The sequence below is a fragment of the Dendrobium catenatum genome, unplaced genomic scaffold (genome assembly GCF_001605985.2).
Source record: "Dendrobium catenatum unplaced genomic scaffold, ASM160598v2 fragScaff_scaffold_551, whole genome shotgun sequence".
NCBI classification, from domain to species: Eukaryota; Viridiplantae; Streptophyta; class Magnoliopsida; order Asparagales; family Orchidaceae; genus Dendrobium; species Dendrobium catenatum.
The window spans coordinates 216,865-237,248 of NW_021319013.1; the positions used below are offsets into that span (position 1 = coordinate 216,865).

General features: G+C 34.6%; 2 protein-coding genes across 2 annotated transcripts in view; both read left to right on the forward strand.

Annotated features, from left to right (window-relative positions):
• Positions 1–834: 834 nt before the first annotated feature.
• On the forward strand, positions 835–9,834 carry LOC110106829 (probable 26S proteasome non-ATPase regulatory subunit 3). The gene is made up of 9 exons (XM_020836865.2): positions 835–991; positions 1,078–1,169; positions 1,272–1,462; positions 7,313–7,447; positions 7,551–7,687; positions 7,977–8,031; positions 8,108–8,218; positions 8,398–8,637; positions 9,084–9,834. Exons 2-9 carry the CDS (start codon positions 1,088–1,090, stop codon positions 9,597–9,599), a joined length of 1,467 nt encoding a protein of 488 aa, XP_020692524.1. The 5' UTR covers positions 835–991; positions 1,078–1,087; the 3' UTR covers positions 9,600–9,834.
• Positions 9,835–11,440: 1,606 nt separating this feature from the next.
• Positions 11,441–20,384, forward strand: part of LOC110106830 (mitochondrial phosphate carrier protein 1, mitochondrial) — a 15,197-nt gene continuing 6,253 nt past the window's right edge. Inside the window, exon 1 of the mRNA XM_020836866.2 lies at positions 11,441–11,647. Within this exon, the coding sequence (XP_020692525.1) occupies positions 11,495–11,647 (153 nt within the window). The 5' untranslated portion in view covers positions 11,441–11,494. The remainder of the gene's footprint in view (positions 11,648–20,384) is intronic.

The following is a 20,384-nucleotide window of genomic DNA, read 5'->3' on the forward strand; positions in this document are numbered from 1 at the left end:
TTCATTTTCTTAAAAAAAAAAATTCGAAGAGGCATTTGTGTCAAAAATTTTAAATAGGGATGTCAAAACGGTTCGACGAGTTTGATTCGGGTCGAATCCGAGTTGATTAGAGTCTAAATGGGTCTAGCTGAACCCAACCCAATTTTACAAATGGGTCTAGATTTTCAACCCGAACCCGATCCGCGTGGGTTACGAGTTCACCTGACCTGACCTGCGAAAATTGATGCGAACAGGCGAGGCCAACCTGCTTGGGTTGAGGCGGCGGGCAAGGTGAATTGGCTCTGGTGAGACTGCCTGATTAGACGGAGGAGACACGGCTGTGTCGGAGAGGCATGCCGGTGCGACCTTCGACTGCCAGGTGCCGACTTGGTTGATGGGTCTCGCGAGACGACTACCATGCTGAAGCGAGCTGACACGACGAGATGGCCTGATGGCGACGCGACAATGCTGGCATGACGTGATGGCAACGCGGTCAAGTTCCCGGGTCAAAACAGGTTGATTTCTGGTTTCTGGATCAACCCAAATTCAACCCTTTTTTTGCAAACGGTTTAAAAACTCGAGTCCAAACCCGACCTGTAATGCAAACGGGTTGACCCGAACCCATAATTTGTCGAGTCAAGTCTGGATCGGGTTTCGAGTCGAGTCAAATTTTGACACCCCTAATTCTAAACTTGAGAAAGCATTAATCTCTATTACTCTTTGAATTTCTGAAATTTTCTAAACTTAAATAAACTGATTGATTCAAGTATTTTATTGCTGTAAATTTTCTCAAACATGTGCGTGAAGATTTTATGAAATTTCATGTCCTTGTTGTTGTAGCCTTACATTACATAGCATTGGCCCATATGAGCCACGTAAACCACTGGTATTGGAAGCAACATTTCTTATTGTGAGAAGGCTAGTAGCAGAATAGAAGCTCGACCGGCATTGAGAAGAAAAAGGACGGAGCACGGAAGAATATCAACTGAACTTCGCCCAAACCCTAACCCTAGTAAGTTATCTTCTTTTGTCGACCACTCTCTCCACCTCCGGTGCCTTATTCTTCTTCTCAACTCCAATTCCACGGTTTTTCAACAGAGAGGACGGAATGACTCAAGAGGTGGAGATGAAAGAGGCGCAGGCGGTCTCCAACACAGTATCCTCGGCCTCCTTACCATCCACGCTTCAGCGTGAGTTGTATCTTCGACTTTCTGTGTGTAACTTTTGATTTTTTTTTTTCGATTTTGGATTATTACTGGGGAAGTTTGTGCTTGGTTTTTGTTTGGCTACAGATCTGAAGGAGATCGCATCTCTTATCGAGACTGGGGCCTATGCGAAGGAGGTGCGGCGGATCGTGCGGGCTGTGCGCTTAACGATCATGCTTCGTCGAAAGCTGAAAGCTGCCACTTTGTCGGCTTTCCTCAACTTTGCCCTCGCTCCGGGCTCAGAAGCTCATTCCAAGTTGTCTTCCTACCTGCCTAAGGTATGACTAGTTAATGTTTTGGCAAGTTATTTTGCTTCTGTAGGGAGTGCTGGATTTTTTTTTTTGTTTGTTCAATGGAGACATGAACTTCTGTTTGATGAAATAACTTGGTAATATGTTTTGCTAGAGTTCTTTTTTTTTTTTGTCTTTTTATTAGAATTATTAGTTTATGCGGAGCAAGCTTTAGAAGAGAGGTGGATTTGGCTAAGTGATGGTTTTTTGATGTCGCTTGATAACTTTGTTAGTCATATTTAAAAGAAGTAGATGTTCAATTCTTCTGTGCTGTTTGTCATCTTTTTTATATATTATTTCTATAGATTTCATGTTCCTTGGTTGATGCAATACATCTTGAAAAAGTCTCTTTATTTACGTAGATTTTAAGAAAGTCTTGTTTCTTAGTTCATAACTATAAATGAACTATGTATTTAATATTCTTAAAATTGATGCAGCTTGCATAATCTTTAAAATATGATAATAATGGGAAGCCTTTTGATGAGATTAGTTAACCAAAATACTCAGAAATATTTAATTATTATTTAAATAAGTGATCTGGAGTTTTTTGTGGAATGATGAGAAGTTTGGAGGGGTAAGGTTAAAGGAATGTCAAAACTAGTAAGGTTTGGGATAGTTTGGGGTGACTAGCAAGTTCACCTTAGGGAATGAGTTTTGAGTATGATAAATTGTTGAAAATAATGATGGAGGATAAGGTTAAGATGTGGACATATGATTTGTAGTATATGATAGAATTTTGTGAGGTTAAAGGTCTTATTGTGGTTTGAAAGAATAAGACTAGATGTAAAAAAAACTAAATAGGTTAAAGAATTTAAACAGAGTTGTTGACTTTTTTAATACTTGAATTATGGATGATTGGTCTTAAAAGATAATTAGAGTGAAAAAATAATACAAAAATTAATAAGAATAACAGTAAGAATAAAATAGACAACTAATTAATCCCTCCAAAGCTGGTTAAAGTAAGTCATCAAGTACTAATCAAAAGAGAATAAATTCCTCCAAAGTTTTCTTCTCATTCAAAAGCTAAATTTTTCATTACATACCAACACTATTTATAGAGTTACAATTATAAACTAAAATTCAAAAATAAGAGAAAAATTTTGGGAAAAAAGAGTAGGTGACCATTAATGAAGAAATGTGACAGTCACTTTTATTAATTCATTTTATTTCTATTAAATGATTAACTCATATATATTTCCTAAGAAAATCAAACTTTCTATATGTAAATTTAAAATTCAAATATTAACATTCTAATTTAATTATGTCTTCATGAGCGGGCTCTTGTAATGAAATTTGATTGGGCTCTTACTTTAGCATCTTCTTGGGTTCTTGTTTGGGCTCTTGTAATTGGATCTTTAGCTTTAGCGTCTTCTTGATTTTTTATTTAAGCTCTTTTAATTGGACTTTTAGTTTCATATGTTTTATCTTATTGTTGTGTTACATCAACTCCCCTGAGCTCATTTGAACTCTGCTCCGTATAGTTTAAATTCGAGTAATATTCTAACAGTTGAGGGCGACTTTTTTCAAATCTTCTTAGGTAATTTAAGTATCTTTTGTAGGGGGGTTATCATTCATATCTAATTAGAAATCTTTGAATGCAGCTTGATATATGAGTGCTTCTTCCGTAATAATGGACTCAACTTCAAAGCTAAATGTTGATATAGTACAACAATTAGATCAACATATAAAGATAAATGTTCATTTACATGAGCGTAAATAAAAGCACAAGAACATGCTAAAGCAAGAGCTCAATCACCCATTAAAAAAGCTCACTCATGAGGAAATAATTAAATTAGAGTTTTAATATTTGAAATTTAAATTTAGTTTTTAGAAAGTTTGGTTTTTCTTAGCGAACATGTATGTGTTAGACATTTAATAAAGATAAGATGAAGCAAGAGCTCAATCACCCATTAAAAAAGCTAACTCATGAGGAAATAATTAAATTAAAGTTTTAATATTTGAAATTTAAATTTAGTATCTAGAAAGTTTGGTTTTTCTTAGCGAACATGTATGTGTTAGACATTTAATAAAGATAAGATGAATTAATGAAAGTGGTTGTCACATTTCTCTCTTAATTGCCACAACTCTCTTTTCCGTGAAAAATTTTCTCTAATTTTTTAATTTCATTTGTAATTGTAACTCTATAAATAATACTTGTGTGTAATGAGAAATTCAGCTTTTGAATGAGAAGAAAATTTTAGTAAAATTTATTCTATTTTGGTTAGTATTTGGTGGCCTATTTTGATCAATCTTGGTGGGATTGATTGGTTATCTATTTTATTCTTACTGTTATTCTTGTTAAATCTTTATATCTTCTTTCTCTATATTTTAATAATCTTTTAAGATCAGTCATCTACTACTCATGCATAAAAAAAAGGTCAACCCAACCATGTTCAAATCCCTTAAACCTAGTTTAGGTTTTTTTTTAACATATAGTCTCATTCTCCATAACACTATAAGACATTTAATCTCAAAAAACTCTACCATATATTTTAGATCATAAGTTCACATCATAATCTCATTCTTATCATCATTTTTAGTCATTTATCCACTCAAAACCCATTCCTAACTGAACTTGTAAGTCAGTCTAAATATGACTAGTTTTGCCAGTTCTTTGAACTTACCCCTCCGAACTCTTCAATTTTTCATCAAAAACTCCATCTCACTTTTTTAAATAATAAATTTAATATTCCTAAGTATGTTTTTAACTAATCCCACCAAATTCCTTGTGGTGGAAGTAGATTTGGCAAAGATGAAGTGACAACGGCGGAGAGACACATGGTGATTATAATCATGAACTATGCTACAGATTAATCCAAAAATGAAATCAAGTTAGCTTTGAAGATGTGTTGGTGAGATTAGGTGTAGATGAGACATTTGTTTAGAAATGGAGAGTTCTCGAATTTGGGTACTAAATATTTTTAATAAATTCTTATTGTTTGATAGGATGCCAAATGATTAGAGAAGAAGTATTTTAATATAGTTAGTCAAGAGCAAAAATAGATATTTTATATTGAGGTAATTCTAAGAGGAATCAAATGTATGACCCAAATGATTAAGGGTGTTTTGGGACAGTTGTTACTATATGTAAAGGTTGTGAAGCTGTTGTGGACAAAGCTGTTTTTTGAAGTTGTTGTATATAAAGTAATATATTATGGGTGCGTTTGAGGGGACGTTTTCCTTACTTTACATTATGAAATTTAATTGAAGGGTTGTTTGGGGTACTGAGTTCGTGCTCCATTCTAGAAATTTTTTGCATCCCATTGTTACTTTTCGCGTCCTAAGAAAGCCTATCATGTTATCCCGCTTCATACTGTTTGGAGCTACAAAAAAGATGTAAAAGACCTCAGTTATGATTCGCTGCAAAAAAGTCCATCGTCTTCATCCTCGAGAAGTTCAGACCTCGAGAAGTTCCGAGATTTCATACCACTTTATTTATTTCTTCGCTCCTTGAGCTAGATCTCAACCACGTTTGGGACCCAAAAAACTCATCCCATCGGAAGTAGCTCATCATTTCAAGAAAAATACATTGCATTATTCGACCCCCATCTCGAAAGACAGGTATTTTTTGTTCAATACCCAAACCATAGATTTTAAACTACACTTTTCAATTCTGAACATGTCTTTTAGGACGAAGACAAAAACTCCTCAGCACCAACAGGTGCGATACAAAGGTAATAAAATTAGCATCAGCTGCTAATTTGCTTTTTAGAGGTCGCGACTTCCCTCTCCCAAATTTTACAGTTATATTTTGCTTATAAAATCAGCTTTTATAAACGATTTTACTTCTCTTGAGACCTTCATCTCCTCTTCCTGTTTTCTTCCATTTCTCTGTTTTTTCTCTTCTGTTTTTTTATGCATCTATAGGAATTGGATTCCTTTAGAACTAACTTAGGTTTTGCTGCTCTTAATTTTCCTAAACCTTATTTCCAAATATACATCCTTTCTATGTGGTTTGCACTCCTGATATTTATTTTTTAGAAATTCATTGCTTTCACCATTAAGAATTCAGTGAATAACAATTGTAAGGGCTGATATATATATATTTTCCCCCCCTCCCCCCCCCCCCCCCCCCCCCCCCCCAATTGTAAGGGCTGATATACCTAGATGAAATACTAATATTCCTAATATTACTTACCATTTCTATAAATAGTTTCATAAGTTAACATGTTTGTCCTTATTTATCTACAATTAAAATGCAATTCTTTGAAATTAAAATTCTGTTATTATGGTGTTCAAGTTAAAAGAAATGACCATTTCCTGCAACTTTTATTTGAATAAGGAATAAGTCTTTAATTTACTATCATTTAGTGATTAAACTTTATCTTTAATATATTTTATTAATTTTTTTTTATTACTGGAGAGAGTCGCCTTAGATGGTTTGGTCACATAAAATGGCGGCCTTCCGATGACCCGGTTAGGAGAGTAGAGGTATTAGATTTAACTTATGTTAAGAAAGTTAGGGGTAGACCTAAAAAGACTTGGTTAGAAAATATTAGGAATGACCTTTCTTTATTAGATTTAAATGAGAATTTGACTTTTAATAGGACACAATGGAGAAAAAGGATTCATGTAGCCGACCCCACGTAGTGGAATAAAGGCTTGTTTTTGTTGTTGTTGTGTTGTACTGATACAAAAATTTATGTTGATAGTTTAGTTATGAAACAATAAATAGGTTGTAAAAAATGGGAAAACCTAAGGATGTTGGAGCATCTGCAATATAGGATCGGGATATTAAGATACTTTAAATAATTGGAATGATGCTAAATGATGATGATGATGATGATGAGATTTATGCACTCTTTTTCCCTTTTATAGAAATTTAGCCGCATGGAGTATGTGTATTAATGACTGAGTTATGAGAATTGATGTATTAGATTTGGTCTATGTTAAGAAAGAGAGATGTAGACCTAAAAAGACTTGGTTATAAAATATTGGAAATGACCTTTTTTTATTAGATTTAAATGAAAATTTGACTCTTAACATGATACAATGGAGAAAAAGGATTTATTTGGCCGACCCATTGTAATGGGATAAATGCTTGATGTTGTTGTTATTGTTGGAGCATGTGCGGTAAGCAAAAACATCTTTTGACAAAGGCACTTGGAAGGAGGATTTGGGATTGATCGAAGTGCCGAATATTTTATTTTGCTTAATCTAATTTGGGTAATTGCTAGCAATATTGTGTTCCTATATTGTTTCTTTGAGTTTATTTAATTATTGTTCTTTATATTGTTCAATTTTCAAAGCTATCATCTTATTTTAAGCTATATTGGTAAATTTATTAGCTAGAACAAATAGAAAATTGTCAAATTTTGATAGACTTTTAAAAAGATTCAACATGAAAATATTGTTCCTTTTCATTGACCTTTATGTATGTTTAAGCAATATTTTGTTCTATATATATATGTCGTTGATACCATCTTTTATATTATGGTATCTTTCTCTTATATTATTGAATTATTAACACATTATTAACTATTTTTAATGTATTGCAATATTTTTAAAATAGCATTCTTTTCGCTATAAACTATAATTTCACGGGATTCTTGTGTTGTGACACTATTCATCATTGACAAAGATGATAATTATGCTCTATTGAAGATATGTGTAGATGTCAATATCATTTTACAACTATGGTTATTAATATTGTTTTTTTTTTGCCACGTCTACTAATTTATTGATCAATGTGTTTAATATTGATTATTCTGAGTGATTAATGTAACATTTGAAAGCATTTTTATAAAAAATCATTCTATTTGTTTTTTTCCTCCTAATAGTTGGTGTGCTGACTACTTTTGTTAACAACATCCGGTTAACTTATTCTGGTTTCTTCAGGAGGATGATCGTGATATGGATGTTGATACTGCATCTTCAGCTGCACAAGGTCCTAAGCATTCCCTGCCTGATATTGAGATATACTGTTACTTGCTGGTTCTTATTTTTCTGATTGATCAGAAAAGATATGACGAGGTGGACTGTTTCTTTTTTCTTTCTTGCATTCATTTACATATAAATCAAAATCTTAATAGTGATTTATTATAACCTCAGTTTTTTTCTATGTATTTTCTTTCAGGCTAAGGCTTGTTCCTCTGCTAGTATTGCTCGCCTTAAAAACATAAACAGAAGGACTGTTGATATTCTGGCGTCTAGGCTATATTTTTATTATTCATACAGCCATGAACTCACAAACAGTCTTGCTGAAATTCGTGGGTAAATTGTTAATCTAAGGCTTTATTTGGGACGGCTTTCTTATTACTTCTCAAAATAACTTTTTAGTACAAAAATTTTTCTTTTTACTAAAAAGCAGCTTTAAGAAGCAGCAAAAAAGCCGTCCAAATGAAGCCTAATGGTCAAATTAGACAGCTTATATGAAATAAGTGCATATATTAGAAAAAAAATCAGAGAGATTTTACTTAAGCGCTTGGTATTTATAGGGAATTTCATCTCTTTCCTTACTGCTGCTGTTCCTTAAACTTTTTTTTTTTTCTATTTAATTTAGAAACCTTCTTGCCCTTCATAGAATGGCCACCTTAAGGCATGATGAGCTGGGTCAGGTTAGCAGTTTGTTGTATTAATGTTTTGTGCAAAAGAGTGACAAAGAGGATGTTAATTATACTATGTTGATGGCAGGAAACCCTTCTTAATCTTCTTCTTAGGAACTACCTTCATTACAATTTATATGATCAAGCGGAAAAGCTAAGGTCCAAGGCGCCACGTTTTGAAGCCCATTCAAATCAACAGGTGATGACTTGTGTCATCAATTTCTCTGATCAATACAATTAATCGGATATTTTATTATGGAAATTATTCCTTATGAATTCTTGATAAGTGCATTTTCATATGAAATTGTGTTGATCCTGCAATAAGACCCAGTAATCAACCTACCTGCTGAAGTTAGAAAGTCTTGTATGTTTTCCCAGTTTTGCAGATATTTATTCTATCTGGGCAAGATAAGAACCATTCAGTTGGAGTACACAGATGCCAAAGAAAGTCTCCTTCAAGCTGCTCGGAAGGCACCAGTGGCAGCTCGAGGCTTCAGAATTCAATGCAACAAGTGGGCCATCATTGTACGATTACTTCTTGGCGAGATACCCGAGAGGACTGTTTTCATGCAGAAAGGAATGAAGAAAGCTTTAACTCCCTACTTTGAGCTTACAAATGTCAGTATTTGAGAAAATTTATAGGTGCGGAGATCGGACGTAAAGATACCTCCGGATATTCACTTAAAATTTGACACGTGGAGTGTGCTTTGGTTGCACTTTTTTGTGTGTGTTTACCTGCGCTTTAGTTACGCTTTGCCTGCAGTTTAGTTGCATTTTGACTGCTCTTTTATTGTGTATTTTTACTGTGGTTTATCTGAGCTTTACCTGCGCTTTACTTGCGTTTTTGGCGCGCTTGGCTTAAAGTTCTTTTGACACATTAAACATATAAAGTAAAAAATAAATCCAACGTGTCCACTCCACGTGTCAATATTTTATTAGAGTCCGGGCGTACCTCTACATCTGGTCTCCGCACCTAATAATTTTCCAGTATTTGATCCCTTTATTATCATTCATCTTACCACCACCTCTACTACCGCTGTATGAGTTTTTTATTCTGGTTTTAGGCTGTAAGAATTGGTGATCTGGAGCTTTTCAGGACTGTTGCAGAGAAATTTTCTAGCACCTTTAGCTCGGACAGAACCAACAATTTAATTGTGAGGCTGCGGCACAATGTGATTCGGACCGGACTGCGCAACATCAGTATTTCTTACTCCCGAATCTCTCTTTCCGACGTCGCGAAGAAGCTGAGGTTAGACTCTGATAACCCTATTGCTGATGCCGAGAGCATTGTCGCCAAGGCCATCCGAGATGGCGCAATCGATGCGACGATTGATCATGCAAATGGATGGATGATATCGAAGGAAACTGGCGACATCTACTCCACAAATGAGCCTCAGATTGCTTTCCATTCCAGAATTGCTTTCTGCCTAAACATGCATAATGAAGCAATCAAGGCGCTGAGGTTTCCACCCAATTCCCATAAAGAGAAAGAAAGCGCAGAGAAGAGAAGGGAAAGGCAACAGCAGGAGCAGGAGCTTGCCAAGCACATTGCTGAGGAGGAAGATGATGATGATTTCTAAACCTGCAATATCTATTGAGGGCCTTTCAATCTGCATCATTACTTTATTGCATATGATTTCAATGGATTTTGCTATTTGATTTGGATTATGAGTTTTTATTTCCATGATTTGAATTTGGATTGGTATTCAAATCAAGAGCTCTTAGCAAAAGAAACTAAAAGTATATTAATCTTCTCTTTCTGTTGATGGAACTGAGCAGTCTTCTCCTGTATTCATCTTGCTTCATTGTCTGCTATTTCAGGTTTTAACCCATTTTTTCAACTTTCTATGTTCGTCTTTTTTAGGCTTCGTTTGGGATGGTTATTTTATATCTTTTTAAAACAGCTTTTTAATTTAAAAATTAAAAAATTTGTACTACAAAATTATTTTAAGAAGCAGTAAAAAAGATGTCCCAAACAAAGCCTTAATAATTGAATAATTTAAATATTTTTCTTTGATTCAATATACTAATAAATGGGATTGGTATGTTTTTTCTTGCTCATTAAGAGTTTAAGGGAATGCTTATTTACTGATAAGTTTTAGTTGATTTTTTATGATTTATTTTATTATGTATTATCAATTTCAAAATTTGTTTATATTATTGAAAGTTTTATGATAAAATATTTGGTAAATGTTTAGATCAACAGACTAAAAAGTGAAATTTATTTATTTTGTTAATATTTGATGATAAAATATTTTTAAAATTTTACATTTATAGTTAAAAAATCTATTTTTAGTTTTTCAAATATTTTATAATGATTAGATGGGTAGATTAAGCATCTATATTTGTTATAAATAAAACATTAAAAATAATGCTTAGCAGCTAATTTTGACTAAAAAAGTTGTGAATATATTCATTACTATCAAGAAAACTAATTTGTTAAATCACTAATTGAGATCAATTAAAATTTTATTAAAACTAAATTAGTGAGTATAATAAAAACTTCTAAACAAAAAATTATACTCAAATTAGACCATAGTTTAATAAAATTAAAGAAAAATTAAATTTAAAGAGCATAATATACTCACACACTAACATCGTACTTATGATGTTATTTTTGTAATTTTATACAACGACAACATCAAATCTTGATCTCAGTACATGGGATCGACTGTATAAGTTCTTTCTTTATCGTGTCATGTTAAGAGCTAAATTTTTATTTAACTCTCATAAAGGAATGTCATTTATAATATTTTATAATCAAATATTTTTATATCTGATTTACTTTTCTTAACATAAACTAAATCTAATCCATCTACTTTCCTTACTGAGTCATTGGAAAGTCGTCGTTTTATGGAGAAATTATTATGTGCAGAGATCGGACGTAGTTCGGAGGCAAATTAGGTGCAGTCACGTCAGCGATACCGACTACCGAGCACTACCGAGCCGCGGTACAAGATGAATGAGTAATGTGACACATTTTAATTTGTCTCCCAAATCGCGTTGGACATCCCGTTTTATGTGCCCAAACCAGCCTAGATGGCTCTCTCAAATTTTCTGATGATATTCTTATAATTTTGCCCTGAAATAAAATATTTTATGCCGGTAAAGTTATGAATTAGCCGAATTTGGCAAAAAATTTAAAAAAAATAAAAAAAAAACCCTAATTTTTTAGTTGTATATAGCCGTTATTCTAGTTAACATACAGGCTTCATAGGAAAATTCTAAATTCGCATCACAGAAGAGCGGGATGCAAGGGTAATCTAGTAAATGCACAGTCCCACTTTTTAGGTTTTAGCAAAGATTTTCAGCCTCTCCTTCCTCCCATTTCGAAGGAGCAGACGTGGCCGATTTCTCGTCGCTAAGAAGTAATGACTAATGACAGCATGGACTGCGCTGATGCCACGCAGTCCTTCCTCTCTCTCTCTCTCTCTCTCTCTCTCTCTCTCTCTCTCTCTCTAGCTGCGATTGATCGATGGAAGGAGGGGAAGCGAAGGGGCGCCGGCGGGGCGGGTTAACTGTCTTCTCGCAAGAATACTATGCGGTTTGCGCATTTGGTGGAATGCTAAGCGCTGGAACGACGCATCTCGCAGTTACGCCACTCGATGTCCTCAAGGTTAATATGCAGGTGAATGGCTTCTCAGGCTTTTATTTTCGTGCGATTCACGCCTTGATTGAGTTTTGCTGGAGTTAGGTTTTGATCATTTCTTTTCTTGTTCTGATTTCTGTTGAATTTGAGTAGGTTAGGACTTAGAAGGGTTGCTGCGTGATAGGTTGGAGTGTTTATTGATTGCAGATTTGCAGGGATTAACTTGATAGGATGGAGCTGTATCTTTTTTATGTGTTGCTAGCTGAGTTTTGAATGGAATTTTATTGATTAACATAAAATTGTTTTTATTTTTGTTTAGATTGTGTACAGGGCTTCCTGCTTGGTCATTGTTTGATGAGTAACAGGTCCTGCAATATGTTATGGTAATATTAGAAGGATCATTATTCTTCTTCTTTATGCTGACACAGAACGAAGTACATTTGGCTTTAAGTATTTTTGCCAATTAGAGCTGATCACGCAAGATTTCAGCTTTTAGCTCCTTTGAAGATGCTAAACTTGCTCGCTAATACATGATCTTCAGGTTTCAGGTTGATGTGTTGTGATCTTTAGTAGCTTGATAGAAACCTCTGGTGGCCTGTTCATCCGTATTGGCTTAGATGTACTTGAAAATGGAAGTCTGTAAGCTGTCGTTGTACCAAATCATCTTCATCACTCAATTACCTCCCAAGAAATAGAAATATAAATAGATATTACATTTAGCTTTATATTCTTTCTTCTTCAATTCCTATTAAGATAGTTCAACTGCTCGTGTCTATCTTGCATAATTTCAGATTCTTTTCATGGTTAGTCCTCTAAAATTCAATTTTGGAGGTAGCCAGATCGCTTTCACTTTATTTGGAGCTCTTGATCTGAAGAGCTTGCTAAACCAAAAGCAAAGAGGAATTGCTAAGGTTAATTTTTTTTTTTTGGGGGGGGAAACGATTGCTAAGAGACTTGAATTGAAAATTGTTATCATGAATACAAATGTTTCTGGCGGACTCCCTTGTCTTGGTTGCTTATTTAGTTCTTAGGAGTCAATATTATTATTATTTTTTTCAAAGGAATATAAATGCCCCTCACTGAAATTTCTATTTTTAAAACTGCTGCATTGGCTGTTGAGCCTATTTACTTAAAAAGCATTCTAAATTTATAGCCATTTTCCTCAGCTTTAAATATAAAATACAACATAAAGGAAAGAACATCAAGACTTATCGTGGAAAAATGTGAAACTAGGAAAAAACCATGGAGTCACACAACACCAAGAAATTCATTATGAAAATTGAGAGAAATTTGTACAGATCTTTCTTATTTCTCGCTCTCTTCTTGCTTCTCTTCTCTCTTGCATTGTTTTCGACTTGGAACTAACTAAGAGATACAATACAACTACCAAGGGACACAGCCTTTAATAAAAAACATGAAAGAAAACTTCCCAATCAACTTTGCAGCGCTGCGGCGCCAAGTTTGAGCTCCACAGCTCCACTTTCTATCTACAGTCTGTCTGACAGCACCGCGGCGCTGTAGTCTAGAGCATCGCAGCGCTCCGCTCTCTGTTTTTTCTCCAAGAAAAACATGCAGCGGCCGGGCGCTCGGGTGCACAACGCTAGGGCGCCGGAACCCAAACAGTGTAAAGACCCCTGTAACCCCCCAACAAACTCTATATACTAAATTGAGGTCCAAGGCAACAATACAACATGATTGATAGACACAATCAGATTCCATTCAAAACTAACAATATTAATTTTTCTTTTGTTTATATATACCTTAATACTTTCATGCACCTTTTTTTTTCTAATTGCAGAAGACTTCCAATTATGCACTCTCATATTTAACCTGTTCATTGCATCTTGTCAAATCTTTTTATTCATGTTCAAGTTTGCAACTATTCACTTCATCTACGTCACTCTTAGGACTTAGTTATGTGTTTATTTATCTTCTTTTTATACATTTTTTTGTACAGTTTTAGGCAAAGTTATCACTTAAGGAACTGTTCAAATTACATTCCTGTTTGGGTCATTTCTTTTCTTTTGTATCCGCATCCTTTATTGTCTTCATATTGAGCACTATTTCTATTTGGGTCCGGTTCATGAAGTCTTATTCAGGTAAAGGGATCGAGTAGTTTGTGTTGAGAAAATTAAACCAGCTCGAACCACTCTAAGATGCAAGTCATCAAAGGCTGACCAAGGAGAATCCATCTATGACAATATGCTTGAACAACAACCATGAACATGGGTGGATTCCCATATAGCCCAGGGTGGGCAAATGCTTAACCTAAAAAAAAAAGTCTATATGAAGCATAATTTGGAATTTTGAAACCACCCCCCCCCCCCCCCCAATAAAATTTTATTTGTCCATTTAGGGAGAGGAAGAGCATTGGTTGAAGAACTTACAAAAAGTAAATGTACTTACTTTAGTTGTATAAAGTTGAGTGAAACTTTATCCAATGAAAAAAAGGAATGCCTTATGATTTATAAGTTGGGTTAAAAGAATTCTAAGAAATAGAGAAAAAAAAAAAGAAGATAAATGATAAAATTTTCTCTTATTTTTTCTTAAGTTAGTAACATTAAGCTCATTATTATTCTTTTTCTCTAAGTTAGGATCTAGCTTCAACATAACGTATATGATTATACTCCAACTTATATTATTACTAAATCAATTTACAATTAGAAGTTAAATAATAAAATTTCTCTATTAAATTTATATAGCTTATGTTAGTCAATTTTTTTTTCATCTAGTTCAGATTATATATATTATTTATTTGATCGTTTATTTTTATTTTTCTTTTATTTTTTCTTCATATATTATTGTTGTTGTGCTCTTAGTGTAACAATTGTACAGGTTTTAACGATGGCCCCCTAGAAAAATCGAGAAGTTGGATTCCACCCTGGTCATACGAACCGAAGAAGTTACCTCGAACCAAAGAATGGCAAATCCATTCTCAATAATAACGCTGACTTGTGCACGTACCCAATCATTGTTCCCTGAATGTCAGCAATAATCAGAAGTCACACCACTCAGGGGTTCTTGCTACTCGCCAATAAGACACAATATCTCAACACAACACTCATGGCTCTCTCCTTGTGGACTCAAATTAAAGCACCCATCCAAAAGGAGCCCATTAATAAGAAAAAAAAAAACAAACACTGTAACGCCCCAAGATCTAACTTCGCACTAAGAAGTTTCAGTCAATCATTAAACATCAATCATTACCAGGCTATTTATAGTCTTGCAATCAAATAACAAACAAGTTCAACAATTCTATAGATTTAAAAACATTCAATGTTAACAATTATAATTCATATCACCAATAAAGTTCATAACGCAATACTCAGGTCTTACATTAATCGATCAACGATGAAAATGATAAATCTAATTACATGTCCTGGAGTACAAATAGAATCACTATATAAAAAAAAGAACAAAACCTGACGATTCCAGATCAATCTCAATCTCCTAGCTCCTTGCCCTGACCTGAAATTATTAACCCATATAAATGAGCTCAAAAGCCCAAGCAGATCCCTAATACTACACTGAAAATTCAAAAGCACGGTACTTGGAAACAATATGCATTCATGACTATAAATCCATAACAATCATTGCAGACATGCACCCAGATCGTGAATCTAGTAAGCAGAGGTACGGAAATCAGTAATCTCAATGCATATCGCATAACATCCACTAATCCATCGGTAAAAGAAGTCCGATAAACAGTAGGAAGAAATCCATAAAGCTCAATAAATCAGATACAATACGTCAAAATCTGCGAAGAAATCCATAAACCATGTAGAGAAAATCTATATTCTGAAGAATCCAATAAATTGATCAGTTACATCGGATAGAGAAAATGAATAAAAAATATCTCAATCCGATACTTATCAAGCAGGAGTGCGTCCAGGACGATACTCAGATCGTCCGGGATGAACTCCTCTAGACAAGATCGTACAGAGCGAAATTAATTCCAATTTGTTCGTCCCTGGACAATGCTCTCCGGGTTCAGTTCGTCCCGACGGTTCAGGTTTCGTATAGACGAAAAACATACAAGATTTTCTCACAAATTTTTCTTCAGTTCGTCCGTACCAAAGGCCAGTTTCGTCGGGGGAGACTAACAGCACTAAAAAAATCAGCTTTTTTAAAGGTTTACACACAATTTTAGTTTTAAAGATGCTGTCAGGTTTTAAGTCTTGTATAATCATATTGTTAGTTTGTTTGGCTCTCATAACATAAATGAGGGGTCAGTTGTCAGCACAATAGAGTTTTTTTTTTTTTTTTTGTAAAGGGTCCCTTTCTTGTAAAGGGTTATCTAGCTTCTTTTTGATATCTAGTTCATTTGAAAGAGAATGCAGTAGTGTTTTCTCAAATTTTATTCTCTTGTCTCTCCAACCCTAGGGGCTTAGTAGCCTCAATAGGTTTCAACTAATTTCAAAAAAAGAAAAACTTGAATCAACAAGCTCAAAGTCAACAATGCCAATAGACAAGTCATGTTTACTGTGATATATATAATTCAAAGAGCACCTATTCTATAAGAGACAGGTAGAACGCTATTTAAAAGTCAAATGACTCTTATAAGCCATGGTTGATTGCGTAGAGTGCCCATATATTCATTTAGGTATCGATACAAGCTGAATCAGCTAATCATAGAATCTCATTCACATTACTCTTGACATTGGGACACTCATGATCGATATGATCCAGAAAGTATGCCATCACACTATTATAACTCAACTTTTTTAAGAAGGGTGACATTGTTCTATGACAAACTCCTCTAGGCAGGCCCACTGCTGCGGAACATTGATTCACCATAATTCACAATGTTTTCTCTCATTGTCCCAATGATTGTCGACCTCAAGGGAAAAACTAATCGTAGGGAAGTGGTTGGTATGTTGGGCGGTTAACAGACTTTAGAGTGATCCATCGAGGTTAAGTCCAACTAGCAATGTAAGTCTCTGTGATGGCCTCTTCTATTGGAGCCTCTAGTTTTCATAAGTTCCAACAAATCTTGCCTAGTGATCTCTTACCACATTAGTCATTATCCATACCGCCCTTTTATATATTATTTAGCTTTTTTTGGGTCACGCCAGCATCTTTGGACTCATTTATGAATTTGTTTTGATAACAATAGAAGCAAGTTTATGATTACATGAAAAGCGCACAGACTCACTTTTATCACTATCCATGTTATGCCTACAATATAATTCTCTTTTTTTTTTTTGATTTTAATAAATTTGTTTTACTAATTTTAATTAATCTTAGCATGGTCTCCTCAATTCCACTAAATCCTTCCGTCACTTTTGCTTTCTGCTTTTTACTAGAAGCATAAAATGTTGTGATAATACTAATAATGTTTACTCTCAATTCTTACAATCTTAGTCATGATTTTAAAACTAACGTTGAAAGAAATTCGGTAATTCTAGTACGATCCGTTTTATTTCATAACCGAAGTGCACAAACTTTGCCTCCTATAATTTGCTTGGCATAAGCCATTTGCCTTTTTTTTCTTATTTTTTCCTTCATCTTGAGTCCCTCTCTCTCTCTAATCTCTCTCTCTCTACACACACGTACCGCGTGCGTGCACAGAGTTTTCATGGTTTGAAAGATAATAGATTTCATTATTTCTGTTTAGCTATTTAGTCTATGTAAGGTAATTCTATTGTGAACTGGACTGACAATATGTTTGATTTCCTAGGTGAATGCCTGTGAAGTACAATAGCATCTTTTCAGGTTTAATATTTTAAGTACAAGGAAGCAAGGTCTTCCTCATCTCCTATGGAGAGGGTGGTCTGGAAAAAATTGTTTTGGATATGGTGTTCAAGGTTGGCTTGCAAGTTGGGCTTATGAATACTTCAAGAAAATGTATACGGATTTATGATAGTGATAATCAAACAATGATCTTCTTCATCAGCAGTGCTTCTGCTCAAATATTGGCAGATATTGCTCTTTCCCTTTGAAGCGTCAAAGTTTCGTGTCGCAAAACTCAACTCAATTTGGCACGAGGTTGTTTGATGGCATATCCAAGACTCTAGCCTATGAAGGCTTATCTGGGTTTAGAATTGCTCTGCTTTCTTTGTCACTTTGTCAAATTCAGCTTAATCTGTTTAGTGCTTCTAAAGTAGGTTTTGTTGGAGAAACTTTGTCATCCCTAAACGGATTGCATACTTATGATCGAGTACGGCATAAGAAAGATGATATAATAGTCAGAGGATAAAAATATAATTTCTGTTACATGTAGTTTCATGTAGTACTTTTATCTTACTGCTTAATTAAAATAGCCATTTTATGTTGATGCAGGTTTACAGGGGCTTGGTCCACTTTGGGCTCGAAATCTTCCATGTAAATTGCACTTCCATATATCTTATATTACCATTTAATGTCTAATTGGCTGAAATTGTTTTGAAAAGACACTGATCGTGAATTTTGAATTATATAGAAAAAAAAAACAGGATCACTACAAAACAATAATTGAATTATTTGCTCAATTAGCTTTGTCCTAATAAGAATTAAGCTATGATTATATCCTAACTTTTATTATACTATTTCTAGTCATACCATTTATAATAATTGATATGATAATTATGCATATCAAGTCGAAGAGTCTCTCTTCGTTTTCCAAGCAAAAATTATTTTCTTTCCTATTTGGTCTTTTGTTAAAGAATATTTACCTCTAAGCTGCCTGAGATAAATTTTCTGCAGTTTTCTATGCCATGTTCTCAACGTTTGAGCATTCTGATGGACCTTTTTGTATCGTAAAATAAATCCAAAGAAAGGAGGAAATGCTCAGAGCTCAACAACTGGCATTACATGATGCTGTTACACATCTGGCGCTATTGGTACCTATTATTTCACTCCAGCAGATAACATAATTGGCCTCGCTTTACAATAAAAAGGCGCACAATGTGCTGGCAGGTGAAGTCCTATTAATTTTATATATACAAAGTGTTCTTTGCATACAGTTTGGTTATTAACATCAAGCTACAAAATCCTCCTCCTGTAGGCAGTGAGAGTATTGGGTTTATCCAAAGCTGTTTACAAGGACCTTCTGTTCGATTGCTCTTGTTGGAACCAGTTGTGACTTTGCAGTGGTTCTTCTATGAATTCATCAAGTTACTCAACAGGATTGTAAGTGTTCCTACGCCAACAATCGTATTTCTTCTAATGAGTTAAGCATTCTCAGTATAGACCTGTTCAATCTACCTGAATAATTTTCCTGTGTTTTCACTGATTAGGCCTCGTTTGATTAGGCTTTTTTCCCGTTTTCCGTTCGAATAAGCGAAATCATTAGTATTACTGTTTGGAATCAAAAGCTAACCAATCATTCCTTTTTATAACATCATTTTTTGGCGTTACAAAATTCTTTCGTATCTGCTTCTCGTCACTAAACGGAGTTTGGTACAAAAATGTCTTTATAATAAAATCTCAAAAGCAAACTCCTAAACAAACATTTTAAAAATTACTTTCAAGTAATTAATAAGCACTTAAAATATTAGTCAAACCTATCTCATTATTGAAACTCCATTTTATTGGAAAGTCTTTTCTCAACCTCCTTTTCCTAAAACTCATTTTTATGAAACAATAAACCGAATCAAACGAAGCCTAAGGCTTCATTTGGGACAGCTTTTTCCTTGCTCTAAAAACAAGCTTTTTTAGTAAAAATTAAATTTTTTTGTACCTAGAAAACGTTGTTTTAAGAGCAGTAAAAAAAGCTTGTCCCAAACAAAATTGTACTTTTTGTACTTTATGGCCTTGTGGATCAAATTAAATATAATACTAAATTCTCCTGAGAATTAAAACTTATGATCATCCATCTATTTGGTGAAACAGTTTCTCATATTCATTCAAAGACGGGTTTACAGGAGTTCTATGCCAGGAGAGTAACCTATCCCACGACTCTTATTCAGTAGGGATTCTTGAGCGAAAACTCAACCCCATTAATATAGTAATAAGACCTTCATGTACATCTCGTGGCTGACCATTTGAGGTCATTCCAGCAGAGTGGAAAGGTCCGAGGGAGTATGCTAGTCTCTCTTTCTTCCTAAGCAATACGACCGATCAATCACTCTTTCTTTCAATTTCAGCCCATTATTGCTCACGCTTAGGCCCGCTTACTAACTAAAAATAATGATTTTTCAAGCACATTGTTAGAGGCTGTTTTGAAAACCACCATCAAAACTAGGTATTGTTGCAGGGTTTTTGAACCGCTGTTATTTGCACTGGTTTTAATCGGTGCAAATACCACCGGCTCTAACCGCTGGTATAGCCGAAACCCTATCTCTAACGCTCGCTTCTCGATCCCCTTTCTCTTCGTTTAATACCCTATCTTTTGAAATCGCTCGATTCTAATTACATCGGGAGCACAGCGGATTTAAACGCCTCTGCGAAGATTTAGTGGCGTTATACACTGCGGAATAACTCAAAATTTGCTGTAAAATAACCTTAAGGTATTTTTTTATAGTGGCCTCACTACAAATGCTTCTTCTGGGTAGTTTGCAGTTGGGTCTTGCTCGCACTCTTCGCAACCTCGCCAGGCTCTCCCCTTGCTCGCAATATAACAACTCCATGTTCTCTCCCATGCCCACCTCTCTTCAACAAACAAACACACTGCCTAACTCCTCTTATAGCTTGGTCCCCTCTTTTTGATGCTTACGTCCTAACTCAGGATCAAATATATGAGATGCGGTGGGAAGTCATCAGGTTCCACAGAATGCTCACTTTTTCTCTCTTGCTCTCTCTATATCTAATCACAATTTACCTGCAGAAACCCCCCCCCCCCCCCTTCCTCTTTCCG

What these genes read in the sequence shown, in the direction of transcription:
- LOC110106829 (XM_020836865.2), top strand. Translation starts at nt 1,088, where the DNA reads ATGACTCAAGAGGTGGAGATGAAAGAGGCGCAGGCGGTCTCCAACACA. An exon ending in AAGCCCATTCAAATCAACAG is followed by an intron (nt 8,219 to 8,397) that starts GTGATGACTTGT and finishes ATGTTTTCCCAG; the next exon opens with TTTTGCAGATATTTATTCTA. An exon ending in CCTACTTTGAGCTTACAAAT is followed by an intron (nt 8,638 to 9,083) that starts GTCAGTATTTGA and finishes TTCTGGTTTTAG; the next exon opens with GCTGTAAGAATTGGTGATCT.